At 38.8% G+C, this 18,031-nt stretch overlaps 1 protein-coding gene across 9 annotated transcripts in view; it reads right to left on the reverse strand.

Moving 5' to 3' along the window:
* LOC129697234 (intersectin-2-like) overlaps positions 1 to 18,031 on the reverse strand; it is a 160,445-nt gene that overhangs the window by 32,761 nt on the left and 109,653 nt on the right. For 8 of the 9 annotated variants that reach the window (XR_008723475.1, XM_055635583.1, XM_055635580.1 and 5 more), the window contains 6 exons: positions 17,444 to 17,610; positions 16,582 to 16,627; positions 16,143 to 16,264; positions 14,261 to 14,357; positions 13,017 to 13,208; positions 1,166 to 1,287 (listed from right to left, as the gene is read on the reverse strand). Coding sequence is in view for 8 of the 9 variants with exons in the window: in XM_055635583.1 (XP_055491558.1) it covers positions 1,166 to 1,287; positions 13,017 to 13,208; positions 14,261 to 14,357; positions 16,143 to 16,264; positions 16,582 to 16,627; positions 17,444 to 17,610 (746 nt within the window). In the remaining variant the exon portion in view is untranslated. Of the gene's footprint in view, positions 1 to 1,165; positions 1,288 to 6,588; positions 9,534 to 13,016; positions 13,209 to 14,260; positions 14,358 to 16,142; positions 16,265 to 16,581; positions 16,628 to 17,443; positions 17,611 to 18,031 lie in introns of those variants that run through there. The other variant, XM_055635582.1, reaches the window with a different exon arrangement.

Genomic DNA, 18,031 nt, shown 5'->3' on the forward strand with positions numbered 1-18,031 from the left:
AAGCAGATATAGTAGCAACATTTAAGAGACATTTAGACAGGGAAATGAACAGGCTGTGAATGAAGAGGTATAGATCATGGCAGGCAGATGGGGTTAGTTTCATTTTACATCATGGTCGACACAGATATTGTGGGTCAAAAGGCCTGTTCCTGTGTTGCATTGTTCTATATACATGGTCTAGGCTATTAACACTTCAAATTCATTTATCTGTTTAGTTGCTTTAGAAATCTTTGATCATTAGCAATCCTGCCATTTGACTTCTTATCACCATCAACCAACAGTGAAAAAAAAACAAAAAAAACAAACTGCTTTTGCTACAAATCTGAAATAAATCTGTGGAACGAGAAATTCTTTTTTTCAATTCCAAGACCTCTTGTGAGAACCATATAACAATTACAGCACGGAAACAGGCCATCTCGGAATGCCGAACAAGAATAGAAACTCATACCATAACCCTCCATTCCCTTCTCATTTGATTTATTTTGAAGATACCAATTGCCCCACCACTTCCACTGGAAGACACAGCTACCCTCCAGATTCCCCCTCATGTTAACGTCTCTGTCCCCTAAGTAGTGTTACCCTCCCTTAATTCTGGTCCTCTGTTTGAATCTTCCTATTCTTAAAGGGAAAAGCTTGTCCACATCAACTCTGTCTATCCCTCTCATCATTTTAAAGACCTCTATCAAGTCCCCCCTTAACCTTCTGCGCTCCAGAGAATAAAGACCTAACTTATTCGACCTTTCTCTGTAACTTAGTTGTTGAAACCCAGGCAACATTGGGAAGAACTGGGAAGGAAAGAATAGAAATTATAATTTTTGATTAAGTGAAATTCTGACACAGTACCCCAGATTTGAAGTGTTCTCTTTCTGGTTCTCTTTCCACGGTTGCTGCTAAACAAAACAGTGTTTGCTTCATGATTTTCTCGATGAGGCTGATGTGGCCACTGGGGAGCTAACTTTCTAAGGTCTCTTGGTTCATTACCCCCAAAATGTAGTATATCTGATATGGTCTCACAGCACTATGGTTGAGTCAGTCATCACTGACATAGATGGAAACAGTAACAGTATAGCTGAAGAGATGGTGCAATACATCAAAGCATTAGATTTTCTGGTAATAGTGTCTCCTAGATTTTATGAAAGCTGAGCAAAAGATGTTCAATCCTTACCTCTAAAACCAGTTGCAAATCTTCCATGTAGCGCTCCTCAGTCTGAATCAGTTCATGAATATAACCTTGACGTTTTCTTTCCATAGGTTGCATGGAATCAAGGCAATGGAGGTCAGCACACCCTGCAGGTCATTAAAGTTCATTACAGAGGGAACTGCATGCATTATTTCAGTCTTCAACAGCATGTTATGTGGTCCTCTATGAAATTGAGTTTTTCACTTTATTGCATTCTTATATTTTGAGGAGCATTGTACAAACATAATGTACAACTCTCAATGAATATTTCACTTGTAAATTATGATTTTTTTTTTACAACTGATTTCCTGACTGCCATTAAAGTGGAGCATTTGCTTTTGGAGGTTATTTCTGAAGATAAACACTGACAATATTAAATAAGCGTAGCAGAGAGGATTCAATGTTAGTGTTTACTAAATTATGATTTACCTTATAAGAATGCATTTAATTAATTTTGAATTGTTATTTTTCAATTTCATTTTCTGAATAATTATTTTAGATAATTTGATGAAAACATGAACATTTATATTTTCATAAAGCAAAGTTGAAAAGATGTCAATTGGTTTGTTTCCATCTGCAAATTTTACTTTTGTGACACTTGTCACACAATGACATTCAGAATATTGCAACAGGCCAAGAAATCTAGACCATAGAGTTAAATAATGCCTGTCTTGCCATCAGAATCCACATGCGAAGAACGATTATGTAAAACAAATTGTTTTTAGTATTTCCTGCCCCGATTTGACTTCCCAAAATGCAACGCCGCAAACATATCTGCACTAAGCTTCATTAACCGTTCCTCAGCTCACTTGCCCAGCTGACCAGGATCCTGCTATAATTATTCATAACCATCTTTGCTACCACCCACTTTTGTGACATCTGCAAACTTACTAATTATGCTTTGCACATTCTCATCTAAATCGTTGATATAAACCAAATAGCAATGGGACGTGCTCCGATCCCCAAGGCACACCACTAATCACGGGCCTCCAGTCTAAAAAATGACCTACCACCATCACATAGAAACATAGAAAATAGGTGCAGGAGTAGGCCATTCGCCCCTTCGAGCCTGCACCGCCATTCAATATGATCATGGCTGATCATCCAACTCAGTATCCTGCACCTGCCTTCTCTCCATACCCCCTGATCCCTTTAGCCACAAGGGCCACATCTAACTCCCTCTTAAATATAGCATGTAGGAACAAACTGCAGATGCTGGTTTAAATCGAAGGTGGAAACAAAATGCTGGATAGACATGTCTGCACGTCTGCCCCGCTGAGTTACTCCAGCATTTTGCGTCTACCTCCCACCATACTCTCTCTTTCTATCCACGAAGCCAATTCTCTATAGAGATAGTTAGTTCTCCCTGGATCCCTTCTGGATAGCCTTCTGGAGCACCTACTATACAGAACCATATCAAATGCTTTGGTGAAGTCCAGAAAGACAAGATCTGCTGCTTAGCCATCATAATCTTTTCTGGTTACATCTTCAAAAAACTAAGATTCATAAAATATAATCTCCCATGTACAAAACCATGCTGACTATCCATAATCAGATCATCTTATCCCTTAGAAATCCTCTGCAGTAACTTGTCTACCATCGATGTGAGGCTCACTGGTCCATAGACGTTTTCCTGAAGATAGATGGTATGTTTCTAAGATGTCACAAAGGATGCACTCAACTTAGTTGGCCAACAAACCAAACCAATAAGCAGTTTGATAAACAAGGGACATCCTGGAGTTAATTAACATATCATGACTGAATTTACCATCACACTTGGAGAAAAATTGACCAAAAACCAAGGTTCTGTACTTATTGCCGAGTGCATAAATGTGCGAGGAGATGGTGGGAATTTTTAACACACGATATAAAATATGATGCATCTCATCAAGAATGATACCCAAAGTAAATATAAAATCCTAATAGACTTCTACGTTGATTTATCGTTAACATGAGAACTGGAAAAAAAGATTTAAGAAAAGGACAAGGGATTGGGGCAAAGATAGGTAAGGTACGGCAACAGCAAAACATATTGTCCACAAAGAATGTCTACTAAATGTCTATTCATTTAGTTTAGTTCAGTTTAGAGAGGCAGCATGTAAACAGGGCCGTGTACCACCGAGTCCACGCCGATCATTGATCATCCATTTGTACTAGTTCTATATTATACCACTTTCTCATCTAGCCAAGAATATAAAGGAGGATAGTAAAAGCTTCTTTAGGTATGTGAAGAGGAAAAAATTAGTTAAGACCAAAGTTGGACCCTTGAAGACTGAAAAGGTGAATTTATTATGGGGAAAAAGGAAATGGCAGATGAGTTGAACAGGTACTTTGAACCCGTCTTCACTAAGGAGGACTCAAACAATCTTCCTGATGTACTAGTGGCCAGAGGATCTGGGGTGATGGAGGAATTGAAGGAAATCCACATTAGGCAGGAAATTGTGTTGGGTAGGCTGATGGGACTGAAGGCTGATAAATCCCCAGGGCCTGATGGTCTGCATCCCAGGGTACTTAAGGAATTGGCTCTAGAAATTCAGGATCAGTTCCTGTGGATTGGAGGGTAGCTAATGTTATCCCACTTTTTAAGAAAGGCGGGAGAGAGAAAACAGGGAATTATAGGCCAGTCAGCCTGACATCGGTGGTGGGGAAGATGCTGGAGTCATTTTCATTATGATTATAAAAGATGAAATAGTACCACATTTGGATAGCAGTAACAGTATTGGTCCAAGTCAGCATGGATTTAAGAAGGGGAAATCATGCTTGACTAATTTTCTGGTATTTTTTGAGAATGTAACTATGAAAATGGACAAGGGAGAGCCAGTGGATGTACCTGGACTTTCAGAAAGCATTTGATAAGGTCCCACATAGGAGATTAGGGGGCAAAATTAGGGCACATGATATTGGGGGTAGAGTGCTGACATGGATAGAAAATTGGTTGGCAGACAGGAAACCAAGAGTAGGGATTAACGGGTCCTTTTCAGAATGGCAGGCAGTGACTAATGAGGTACCGCAAGGTGCTAGGACCGCAGCTATTTACAATATACATCAATGATTTAGATGAAGTGATTCAAAGTAACATTAGCAAATTTGCAGATGACACAAAGCTGAATGACAGTGTGAACTGTGAGGAGGATGCAGGGTGACTTGGACAGGTTGGGTGAGTGGGCAGATGCATGGCAGATGCAGTTTAATGTGGATAAATGTGAGGTTATCCACTTTGGTAGCAAAAACAGGAAGGCAGATTATTATCTAATGGTGTTCATTGTCTAAATGGTGTCAAGTTGGGAAAAGGGGAAGTACAACGGGATCTGGGGGGTCCTTGTTCATCAATCAATGAAAGTAAGCATGCAGGTACAGCAGGCCATGCATTTCGTTGTCTATGTACTGTACACTGACAATGACAATTAAAATTGAATCTGAGAAAGCGAATGGCATGTTGGCCTTCATAACAAGAGGAGTTGAGTATAAGAGCAAAAAGGTCCTGCAGTTGTACAAGGCCCTAGAGAAACCACACCTGGAGTATTGTGTTCAGTTTTGGTCCCCTAATTTGAGGAAGGACATTCTTGCTAATGAGGGAGTGCAGCGTAGGTTTACAAGGTTAATTCACGGGATGGCGGGACTGTCATATGCTGAGAGAATGGAGCAGCTGGGCTTGTGTACTCTGGAATTTAGAAGGACGAGAGGGGATCTTATTGAAACATATAAGATTATTAAGGATTTGGACACGCTAGAGGCAGGAAACATGTTCCCGCTGTTGGGGTAGTCCAGAACCAGGGGCCACAGTTTAAGAATAAGGGATAAGCCATTGCCATTTAGAACAGAGATGAGGAAACACTTTTTCACACAGCGAGTTGTGAGTCTGTGGAATTCTGTGGAGGGCTTTGGAGGCTGGTTCTCTGCATACTTTCAAGAGAGAGCTGGATAGGGCTCTTGAAGATAGCGGAGTAAGGGAATATGAGAACAGAAGAAAACAGCTTTTCTTGAACAGTCCCTCGGGATTGAGGATGATTTATTTGCGCTTCAGATCTGTGGGTTCTGAGTTGGGTGACAATGTCTTCATGATTTGCAGACTCCGCAACAAGTGGCTCTGAAGGTGCCTAATGGAGAGAGTGGGTGGGATGTTTGTGAGTTTTTGCACTCCTTGGTTTTAACTTGTCTTCCATGTGCTCACCTATTTTGGAAATGGTCATTGGTTTCCTGGATGTTCCTTCTTCATTTTAAATGGTCAACTATGAGAGATTCCTATTAGTTAACAAGGAAGTTATGTCTTATCAGTAAGGCCTGAGAATATCTATTATTGATAGAAGATGTTTTGCAAGGATGTAGTCCCAATAATATCAGGATATTGAGAAGGCTGAAGATTCATGGGAGGAGGAGGAATTCACATGCATTAAAGAAAAATGTCAACAAAGATAAATTATTGGTATTGAATCTAGGGTTAGACTGTTTCTACTTGAGCATACCTAACAGTGTATCAAGAGGTAGCACACATGTAAGGAATAAAGTAGCCAAAAAACATCCTTGGATAATGCTGGCAGTCATGTACTGAGGATACTGCTGGGATGTTCTAACTAGATTTTCTGCATAAGAGTACAAAAGATTGAGGGAAATTTCTCGGTCTTGGCAAACAAAATGTTATTGGAGGATTGTGTGGGTGACTTTGGCAGGGGCTACAGAGAGGACAAGCAAGGAAATTGCCCAAAGTCAAGAAACAGAATGAAAACATATTTTGAATTTGAAGCTAATTAGATATTGTGGCTAGTTTTGGAAAATATGGAATAGGCTTTATTGAGCGAATAATTGAAAAATGCGTTCACCTACTATCTTCAAGGCTGTGAAATGTTCCATGGTGCTTGTCATGAGGTAATCAATCAAAAACTGGTAGCAGGCCAAAACAGGAAAAGGGCATTTTGCACTCCAGTCAGCAAGCAAAGATTTATGATGATCTTCGTAAATAAGGATTGTTGAAAGGAGTTTGTAATGTCAACCCAAGAAGTTATTTGTTATAACTAAGGTGCATGAAATTAGAGTCAACCTGTAGCATGACTAGAAATTGATTGGAATTGGGTCATATCCACGTGTCCACGTGGATGTTTTAAACCAAAAGTCATATAGATTTGTTTACCTATTCTGTTAGATGCATAATTAGCAAATAACTTTCTTTAAGGATGCTGCTGAGTAGGATTGTTTTGGGAAGGAGGGAAGAGTTGTCAACAGTAATAGTGGATTACTGCCTCCTTTTTTAACTGTTTGAATGGTCATGAAATAATAAACGTTTTTTTTAATTGCCTATCTGTATTATATTATAGTACAATCTGAGTATGTTACCACATGCCCATAATCAGAAAAATACCCAAATTTAACATTAAATATAAAGTAGACAAAGCAGAAATTTCACACTCATACCCATGTTTATATATTTAATGAAAACTTGCATAGTACAATAGTGATAAATGCATATACACGTGTCTATTTATATGTAGATTTGATTGAAGCAATTTCTTTATGTAAGCAAATTTCTTAACTAAATCCAGTTTGACTGATTTAGCCATTACTGGTACAGTACAAGGTATCTCCACAAATGTGCAAGTCACACATTAAGCAGCATTAATGGCCCTTGCGTCAACAGGATACCAACATGCTTGCATTTTTTTTAAAGCTATGTCTTTATGATCATGTTAGCACAATAGGGAATCTTGTATACATTTATATTACTCTAATAGTCTTCAGTAGTCGGTTTTAATACTGATCAGAACTGTATGCTTATCAGCTTTTAGACTGGCGAGAAATGGTGTGTTGCACTTCTTAGCGAAGATGAACTAATGTCACAAAATCTTAAGTTCAGTGTACCTGTTGGAACTATCCATCTTAGTTAAAACTGAATTATCCACAATTTCATTTTCCATCTTGAAGAACTTCATTGTAAATAAATCTGGTTTGAAATAAAATTGGAAATGCCTTCAAAAATGTTCCCAGAGGAAATAATCCATGGCAAGGGTACAATAAATGCACTTACAAAGATCTGTTCTTCACTTTCCCTTATTTTCAGTAAACCAGAGATCAATTATAAGGGCAAGACTTAGCTAGATATTCAGATATCACACTCACCAACTTTAAGAGCCACTGGGAAGTATTAAGCATTTGCAATTCGATTTCAAATGCAGGAATTTTGTTTTTTTAATTACATGGCAGTGCAGCTTTAAATTTTTATTTTTTTTTGCAAATTAAAAGTAATAGTGCATTTGCTATCAGTTAAATGTTATCTGACTCATGGATAAGATCAGAATATCAGGATTGATAAAAATATATACACAATTCAAAAAGAGAAACCATTTACATTTACAAAAGCAAAGTACCACCGATGGTGGAAACTGAAATTAAAACAGAAACTTCTGGAAATGCTCAGTAGATCAGGTAGCATCTGCACAAAGAGAAACATTTAACATTCAGGAAAATGATCATTCAATCAGTTCATTAAAAACGGATGCAAGATCTTTGATCTGAAACATTAAATTTGTTTCTTTCCTAAGATGATGCAAGACCTGCTGAGTACATTCAGCAGCCTCTTTTTTTTATACCATATTAATTTTATTTTTTACATAATTTATCAGCTTTCTCAACCCGATGCCTCCTCCTTGTGATGAAAAATACATACAATCTTCCAAAGACTTGACTTCCGAGGTTTCCAAGGCTTGTTTGTACATTGACACGAAAAACTCTAAAAATGTACGTGAAAGCCTTGGATATGATACACTAGTTTAATGAAAGTGCAAAAATAAATATTGTCTGCTTGTTCCAACTGCCCAATTCTTTGTAGATTTTTTTTAAAAGCAAGCAAGCTATGATCTATTCAATGCAATAATTTCCTTCATGTAACAGAATTAAAATGTCATTTTAATATATTATTTTTCACTTGTTTTGACAAAGACCATTCCCAAAAAAATAGATTTTGAAAGTCTCTTCCACCTTGTTACATAGCAACAGTTTCATACATTACCCATTAACTTTAACTCTTCAACCTTGCAAGGATTTTATAAAAACTTATTGAGATAACATTCTCAGGAATGCAAAAATGCATGGAAACAAAAGGATAAAGGAACCTTAGTTTGCACCGAAGAACTTCAATTCAAGTGCATCATCTGGTCAGTCTCTCTATGGAGGCCCAGCACATCCACACAAAAATAGAACGAGGGAGAAAATAAACATGGATCAACAATTTCAACCATAGCTTTCCTTGAATATTGAGGTAGATGTACCTCCTATGGTATCTTCTTACAACCTCTCATTGGACAGCACCAGAAGGACTATCCAAAATTCTGACCATCTGCACAACAGAGGATGGACCAGAAGAAAAGTACAGCTACGTTAAAAATATGAGATAGTCACAGCCAAAAGAGCAGAGTGGCCTTGGATCATGGTATGAACAGCACACCTATGGAGGCTCTCTCATTAATAATGCTCAGTCGAGAGACAAACTCCTAACACATCTTTATGCTACAGCATCAAAGATGGCAACACTGCAGTTAAATGGATAAAATTATTAACTTAGAATAATATAAATGGTGGTTGTTTCCAGCCACAAAATCTGAGAACGGTGTTCCAAATCACTCAATAGGTTGAAGAGTCAAAAATAATTTATCAGAACAGGGCAGACACAAACATTTTCGGTCAAGTGGTGACTATTAAATACTAATAGTGGGTCTTTTTGTGACAAGATTTAACGATGGAGGGCCCATCTTACAAGAAACTATATTCCAATAATTGCAAAAGATCCAATGATGGGACAAGAAAGTAAAGGAGCACTGAAATCACCAGGACAGAAAGCACAGAAAGACCCACTATCCTTCCAATGAACCATCTTATGAAAAACAAATTAATAAGGCTTTCTATTTTGGGAGAGGCAGATAGCCTCTGGAAATGTAGAAATGTAAACGTTCAAAGTCTTTATAAGTAAATGTGATCAGGAACAACAAATAAACAACACTTTCCATCTTTCCACAGTTGTGTACAAGATGAATAAATCACAAGATCTCAGATATTGATCCCGATTCCAATTACACATGAAGATTGTAGTAGCGTGGAAAGGTAATTTGATCAATTGTTTACTGATTAGCTAATGAATCAAAACTTTGGGAGAGTTAAATTAATTGAATTGAAAGCTCGATGAGTTAAATGAGATAGATACTATCTGCCATCATCAATATTTAATAATAAGTAGGATTAATCATGCGGCATTCATTTGATCAAGACTGTACGTGTATGCCCAACGTCCACCCTGCAGGGAAACTGGGGATAGTGGGTCTCTTTGAGGGCTTTCATACTCTGACTTTGAGAAGAAGGCAACATTACGGTCCTAAAAAAAAATGAGGAAACAAAAATAAGAAAACAGAACACATTTACAGATGAAAAGGTAAAGATACAGAATGAAAGACACAGCAACTATGATCAATAAATGAAATTTTAAGGGTGCACACAGATTTGTGTCAGAGAGCAGAAGAGCAAAAAATTAACAATTAAGGAATGGTGATCACGTCAAAATCATCTTTAAAAATATTCTACATTTAGATGGCTAAGTGTGTAATAGGACATTATTCATTTAGAAAGTGATTTAACTTCTAGTGTTTTAAGCTAATTTTACTGGTACTGCCCAAAGCTGAAATTAGGGATGGTGCAGTGGAACTCAAGACCAGAACATGGTTTATTTTCTATTCCATCTTGTCTGTATTAGCAGAACGAGATATTGCACCAATCAGATGTACAATGCTTTTGCCAAGCAACAATGTTTTAAGGAAACCTTTTATTCACCTTGAATTCACCTTAAACCTTGAATTATTTTCTTCTGTTATTAAGGTCACATTATTGGTTCTGAGTTAGAGATGCCAGGTCTTTTTCACCCATTCTTTAAGGATACTTGCATGGTCAGTGAAGGTTCACTGGCTACTCAAAATTTGCAAGCTCAGCAAAACAAGCAAGTTCAATTCTGTCCACAGTCAAACTCAAATTCACAGTCAAACTTACACTCTCTGGGGAAAGCCACATGACACAGAGCAGAAGTTCTTAAATTGCCTTTCCCTTCCCCAGTTTAGGAACATTTTGGCTAACTATGGCATCCCCACCGTCATCCCAATAGCCATCGCGTACCTCAGCATACATAATACAATTATAGTTAGCAGTCTACTGGTATGTGTAACAACCTTGTTACAACAAATGGTGAATGATCCAAACACGCAACTGGAGTACCACCATTCATTGATTTTTTTAAATAGGTAACTGATTTGTCTGATATGAACATAGAATTGCATAGTACAGGAACAGGCCCTTCATCCCAGGACACTTGTGCCGACTTTGATACCAAATTAAACCAATTCCACCTGTCTGCATCATATTCTTCCATTCCCTGTCTGTTCATTAGCTTGTACAAATGCCTCTTAATTGTCACCATCATATCTGCTTCTACCTCCCACCCTACCCAAGACAACACGTTCCAGGTGCCTATCACTCTTTGTGTAAATAAAAAACTTGCCCCACACGTTTCCTTTAAACCTTCCCACTCTCACCTTAAAGCTATGCCCTTTGGTATTTGACTTTTTTTCCTGGGAAAATGATTCTGATTGTCTTCCCTATCCATGCCTGATAACTTTCTAAACTTCTGTCAGGTCAGCCTTCAGCCTTCAGCCTTCAAGGCTTGAGAGAAAAGAAAGCAAAGTTGGCCAAGTTTTTTATATAGCCAATACTCTGTAATCCAGGCAACAACCTTGTGAACCTCTTCTGCTCCCATTCCAAAGCCTCCACATCCTTCCTGTAATGTGATGATCAGAACTGCACACAATAGACCAAACGTCTCTTAATCAATGTTTTATACAGCCACAACATGACTTCCTGGCTTTCATACTCAAACACCCCAACCAACAAACCAAATAGGCTATGCACCTTCTTTATCATCCTATCTCCTCGTGTTGCTACTTTCAGGGAGCTACAGACTTACACCCTAAGATTCCTCTGCACATCAGACATAAGCATTTAATTTATCCATGTTAAGTGCTGCAGCCAAATTAGCTGCAGAGAAGAGAGGCAGAAAACCCGTCTACAGGAGAGTAAAACTCCCTTAAAAACCCATTGAGACTGGGCTAAAAGGATGGAGCTGAATATTTTAGCTTGGCATAAGCATTAAGGTTTACAAAGCAAAGGCGGATAAAGAGAATTAAGATACAGTTCAGTGATCATCTAATTTACAACCTGTTCAGCCTTGAGATGCTCGATGGCCTTCTTGTTTCAGTTCAACATTAGTTATTAGTAAACATCGATATTTTTACATAAAACCTGTTGTTTCAGTGTGAAACTTCTATTTGAAAAGTTACCAATTCTCTATTTTTTAAAGTACATAAAAACTAAAATGATAGTATGAACTGAAGTTTATCAACAGCCTACGAGCAGTCTCCCTTTCTATAAACAGGAAATAACATGCAGAAGCCAAGATTTTAAAACTTGAGGGACAAAATTAAATGCCAATCCTCCTTCTTCAGCAAGATTGCAGTGATGGAAGACAGGAGTGACTGGAATTCAGGCCCAAGCATGACATGCATTTAATTCAGTTTCACAATCAACTAGTTTTCAATTGTATGAGACATGCGTCTTTGAGGAGAGCATGCATAAATCAGCCTATAGATTTTGAATTATTTTCTTCCTGAAGCAGTTTCCCCCCAAATTTTCTTCAGAAGACATCAAGTCTTGTTGTGGCATGGGTTCTTGGGTACTGAATGAAACAGTGAGGCTAGTCAGATAATTTAGAATTAAGTCAGATCCCCAATCAATCCAATTGATCTCATCCAATGTCCAAGTATAGAAGCATAAGCACAGTGATTAGGAACAGGAATTCTTGGTGAACTTTCCTTTCACATCTCAGAGTTTTGAAACTGTTGATAGAATCCCAAATTGTACTCAGCTGAGTTGCATCCTTATATGCTTTGAATAATAAGTTAATTTGATGGAAATCACCACGTGAAGGTGTTAGGTTTCTTTCTCGGTAAATTTACTTAACTGATATGATTTACAGAGACCTTGGTTTTGATTGCATTGAATAACAAAATGACAGACAAGCATTATTTCACCACTTTATACAGAACTGAGTGTGAATGGTCGCAGTTGGTGATGTCAGTCTACAATTATGTATAATTTATTCACAAGTTGGTACAACTTGCTTTACCCTTTCTTTAATAGTTTCCATTTTGTAGTAGATCAGCATTTTTGTCTTGTGACTATAGTTCCTTTAGTATGTGATAACCGATTCATTTATCATTATAGATTTTTTTTTGTAAGTTATATCAATGCAAATGTTTCATATTTCAGCAATAAAACGACCGTCCACATACTGCTGTTGACCAATAAATCTTAACCAATTATTTTTATCTCATATGCCAATCTTATAAATCATTCACTATATCTTGCATGCATTTGTGTCAGGGGTTTTGTGCTTTGAATTTATAATCCATAAATAGTAAAGGCCTGCTAAATATTTCCCTTTTTTTTTGCTTATCCAATCCCTCCCCCCCCCCAATTCATTGCAATGACAGAGCAACAGAATGAAAATTAAGTCTTTGTATGGTAAACTCATGGCTGCAAGCTTCAATGTCTACAAACTGATTTATTTTTACAAAACCAATCACCTGGTTGAAAGGTTAACATTGTAATGGCAGAGTGGACTATGTTTCCTGTTACACTGATATAATGGCCTTTCACTCTTTAGGAAGGGTTCACAATTGATTACCAAAATAGTAGAAATGCTCTCAGTGTTTGTTTCAACTTTAAGATTGTATTTGAATGGCATTTCATTACTTACACTGCTGACTTGGATCGGACTCTACGGTTGCCTTAACGTAATTGGAAGGGAATAAGCCATTCATTCCATTCAACTCTCCCTGCCACCAATCTGGATCATCCTTGTTCAGCACATTGATAAGCTGAGTTTTGGAAAAACTGAGTTCGTCTTCATTCGCGGCGGTATAGTCATAGATTGCTATGACCTGACAGACTATAAGAAAGAAAAATATATTTTGAGTTCAGGCCAGAGTGTTGGAAATAATTCGAGAAAACAAGCACATAGTTAAGGATCTTAACCCCACATATTGTAATTGCTAGGTGACAGTATGAAGGAGTACGTTCCAGACAATCATAGTCACAGCGCTGGGATCAGGCCCTTTGCCTCAAATTGCCGACGCCGACCAAAATGCCCCATCTACACTAGTTCCACCTGTCCGCATTTGGCATATAACCATCTAAACTGATTCTATCCATGTGCCTGTCCAAATGTCTCTTAAACGTTATGATAGCGTCATCCCCCACTGGCAGCTTGTTCCATACACCCACCACCCTGTGTAGAAAAAGTTGACCCTCAAGTTCCTATTAAATATTTCCCCCCTCACCTTAAACCTATGTCCTCTGGTCTCAATTCCTCTACTCTGGACAAAAGACACTGTGCAAAAGACTCTCACATGGATTGCAGCATCAAAATTCATACCTTCTCAAGGCAAGCAAGGAAGGGTGGTGCAGATATTGTATTACTGTGCTAGTAACCCAGGAAATGTGCATTCAAACCAATGTGGTGATTAAAAAAAGGCATAAGCAAAAAAATAATCTGTGAGTCTCTGTGGTTTGGACTATGCAAAAGAGTGCTTGATGCAGATTCAATAACAATTTTTAGAGGGGTCTGAATGAAAACCTCAAGGGAAGATCTGCAGGGCTGTGGGCAAAGGTAGATCGTATAACAATCTCACTACAAATTTATGAAGCCAATGGTAGCACGACTAGAATAGCCTCCTGCCCTGTACTAATCTGTGACTCCAACTATTGCTGGAATTCGAAGTACTCCATTGGTGTAAGGCACAGTAGGCCATCAGCATGACCATCAATGTGCAAATACTATCTTTCAATAACTGAAATAATTGGTCTGTAAATATTTTCACTGTTTTAAAAAAAATCTGCCCCTGATGGATATCCTTTCTGAAAAATAATTTGGCTATACAAATGATATATTGTTAAGAAAAAAGTAACACACTAAGCTACTAGTTAAAATATTCTGCTCACGTGGAGGTGGAGCAGGTGTGGATTTTCCACTACTTTGCCCGAGCAGCTTGACATGACTTGCAGGGAACCATCCCTTTTGACGTTTTTTACCTCTGGCCTGCAAGAGAAACGGGATTTTCAAAATATGGAACCCAGTCATAAAATTCATTTGTGGCTATATAATTCTTATAAATACTAGAGCCACAAATATTTTGTTTTGAGTGGACCCAAGTTAACATGGGCAGACACATATACAGATTTTATCCATCCGAGAACCCACTAAGTACCTAGTGGTTTTGTAGGATGGATAAAATCTGTATATGTGGCTGCCCATGTTAACTTGGGTCCAATAAAAATATAACATTTCTGGCTTTTGTACTCTGGCCTCAAATTGTGTTAGTAGTTTTCCATCCAGCAACCCACTAAGTACATTTCAACTGAGGTATTAACATTGTATATGATCAGAATTATGTTGACTAGCCCTCTTTTTATAATAAAACAACTACACAAGAGAGGAGCGAAAAGCAATTCAACATCCCAGAAATATGCAGAGATAGAGACAGACAGCTTGGGATTCGTGAAAGTTTACAAACAGGAAATTCCCTTATCTAAATCCCTTTCTCTTGCAATTCCACCAGCAGCCCTTCAAATATTTATCGGAAATAAGAATATTTTATTACTGGTTATTAATAGACAGGTTCAATAAGAAAACTACCCCCTTCTCTTCCCACTGTGGCTCATTGGCACCTGATATTGATTTTATCGCTTATGCATATCTATATTACTAAAAGTCTGTTCTTGACCGGTTTTGGTCATCTGTGCTGCGATTTCCGAGAGAACGCCGCCACCTACGGCCGTCATTTTTGGCCACCTCGCTCAGAGCCCCCCTCCGCCACATGTGTGCCGAGGATTTTTCCCGTTGATGAAAAGTGACAGAGATATTAATGATTTTACAAAATTCCCCATTCTCTCTGCTGCCCCCGCTGGTGGCAGGGGGATGGACTATAAAACCAGGAAGTGGTGTGCCTCAATTAGTCTGCAAGCTGGAGGAAGGCAGAGGGTCACGTTTCTCTGAGCTGTGAATAACACTGAACACATGTCCACACAACTGTGAGTAAATACCCTTAATGTGGTTTGAAAATGAAAATATGGTTAAAGTAAAAAAGCACTGCCTGCAAATGGTTGTTTGGGGGGTTTGGGTTGAAATAAAAAGGCACTCTCTCTCCTCCCCCCCCCCCTCTCCTCTCACACACCCTCTCCTCTCCCCCCCCCCCCTCCCCCCCCTCTCTCCTCCCTCCCCCCCTCTCCACCCCCCCCCCCCACTCTCCCCTCCCCCCTCCCCCCCCCCCCCTCCCCTCCCCTCCACTCCCCCTCCTCTCCCCTCCTCTTCACTCCCCTCCTCCCCCCCCCCCTCTCCTCTCCCCCCCCCCTCTCCCCCCTCTCCTCCTCACTCTCACCCTCTCTCTCTCTCCTCCCCTCCACCCCCACCTTTCCCCTCTCACCCACCCTCCCTCTTCTCCTCCTCTCCCCCCCCCCTCCCTCTTGCCCCCCCCCCTTTGTCCCTGTCCCTCTCTCTCTGTCTCTGCCCCTTCTCCCCCTTCCCCCCATCTATACCCCCCCCCCCCCCCCCCCCCCCACCTCCCCCCCCTCTCTAGATGTGACTGCAAGTTGGGGGCTATGCGTCAGGAGATAGGGTGGTTATGGGGTAAAAGGAGCAAATTAATACTATTAATATAATATCAAGGGGGGTAATTAGCGTGAGTGCGGGGGGGGGGATAGTTAGCGTGTATGATGCTGCATGCCGCCTCCCCCCTCCCACAACCGCATGTTGGGGGAACAGACCCAACGGGTCTGCACTTGGTCTAGTTTATTATAGAAGTAATCATGTTATTATGTTGCTTACCTGCAATTCACCCTGCCACCATCCAGAGGCATTTTTCTTCAAAATAACTATCAACTGGCCGGGGACGAGACTTAGCTGCTCAGTACCTGCTGCAGTGTATGCCGAGGTTACTTGAGCAATCTCTGCAAGTAAAACATCAAAGCGGTTACAATGAATATATTCAAAATTGTTTTAATTAATTTGGCCAAACTAAAAATCTGAAAAACTTCAAAATTTACTTTTTTCAACAGGTGTTTTGATTTTGCTTGCTGCACTTGATCATGATATTTCTAATGTAAATCAAAAGAATATTTGCAGCCTTCAATAATACCAGATTCAGACAGCTAATGCCTTCTCAAATCTGAACTTCAATAATGGGAATATTAATGCTGTTTGACAACATGCTTTATTTAAGTAAACATCAGGAAAACTTTGCAGAATGAATGCAGAGGAAACGCACCTGGTTTCTTGTTTAACGTCCCTGCTTTTCCTGAACTACTTGATCCCTGATAAAATAAAAAGTAAATAGGATTAAACAAAATTTTCCCTCCACAATAACGTTTTTATTTCCTTATACCCTGACATTCTCCTCTGCTATAATTTTGGACTAGGCTATTAAATTAAGCTAGAGAAAGTGAGCATTTTTGGCAGCAGAAGGATTGTGGCAGACAGAACGATGTACCCATTATCCCCGACTCCATCCTTAACTCTCATACCATCAAGCCTTTGTTTATTTTAAAGCAGTTTAAACTTTATCCTGCAAGTATTAATAGGAACAGCAGTGATTGGGCAACCTTTCTCAGAAGGATTCCTTTAAATTAATCCTAAAATGGAAAACATAATAACTTCAGTAATGATTTTGGTTATTGGGTACGAAGAAGAATACTAGTAGTTTATGATATTGAAAATTATAAAAAGTTAATATTCCAAGAGTTATAACAAATAAACAACTAGAACGTTAACCAGAGTAGAATTAGCGACATAAGAATGGGGCTTAAACTTTTGGACAGAATAATAGCTTGACTGAAGCTAGACCTATTAAGGATATAATCAAATACAACAGCAAAAATCTTCTGTGCTTTTCTCAGAGCTTTCGGTTCTAATAGGAGGTCAATGACCTGAATCATCAACACTGTTGCTCTAAATGCTACCCAACTAGCCAAGAATCAAACACTTCTGTTCCTGTCATTGAAACTCTTTCCATTTACATAAGCTTATATGTTGTTTTCCAACTCAAAAAAGGTTACTGTACAAGTAAATTTGTTGAGTGTAAAATTTTGAATAATAAACATCATGAAAACCAAATAAAGTGTTAAACTTACATCTGAATCCTTTGGTCTCACATAATTTGAAGGAAAGACACCTGTTCTATCATCAATAACTCCTGTCCACCATTCGCCATCTTTCTTAGTGACCAGAACCAAATCACCCGTAGCGAAGGTTAAATCTCCAGTTTCAGTACTTTCGTATGAATATAGTGCAATATACTCTATCAAAAATAAGAGCAAAATTGTTATTAATATGGATAAACATCACATCTCTGAAATTTCTTGAAGATAGGATCACATCAATCATTCAACTTTACATTTTGCTATTACCACCACCCCACAACAATTTGGAATAAAACAATTAATGGCAATTTGATGGCACACAAATTTGTGTTGTTGCCTCACAGTTCCGAGTTCAACACTGAACTCAGGTACAGGTGGTGATACAGCACCTGAGGTCTGTGGCTTCTGTACACTACCCATCAGCATAGGGGGACATTGAACTAATGGGAATAGTCGATAGGCATGGATCTGATGGGCTGAATGATCTCCTTTTGTGTCATAACAAATACATTGGTTCATTGTCTTCTCTTTGCATAAGGTGTTAGTTTCAGGGTCAAATTGTTGCCATGCTTTAATTTC

Source organism: Leucoraja erinacea, chromosome 5, assembly GCF_028641065.1.
Source record: "Leucoraja erinacea ecotype New England chromosome 5, Leri_hhj_1, whole genome shotgun sequence".
In the NCBI taxonomy this organism is placed as follows: domain Eukaryota; kingdom Metazoa; phylum Chordata; class Chondrichthyes; order Rajiformes; family Rajidae; genus Leucoraja; species Leucoraja erinaceus.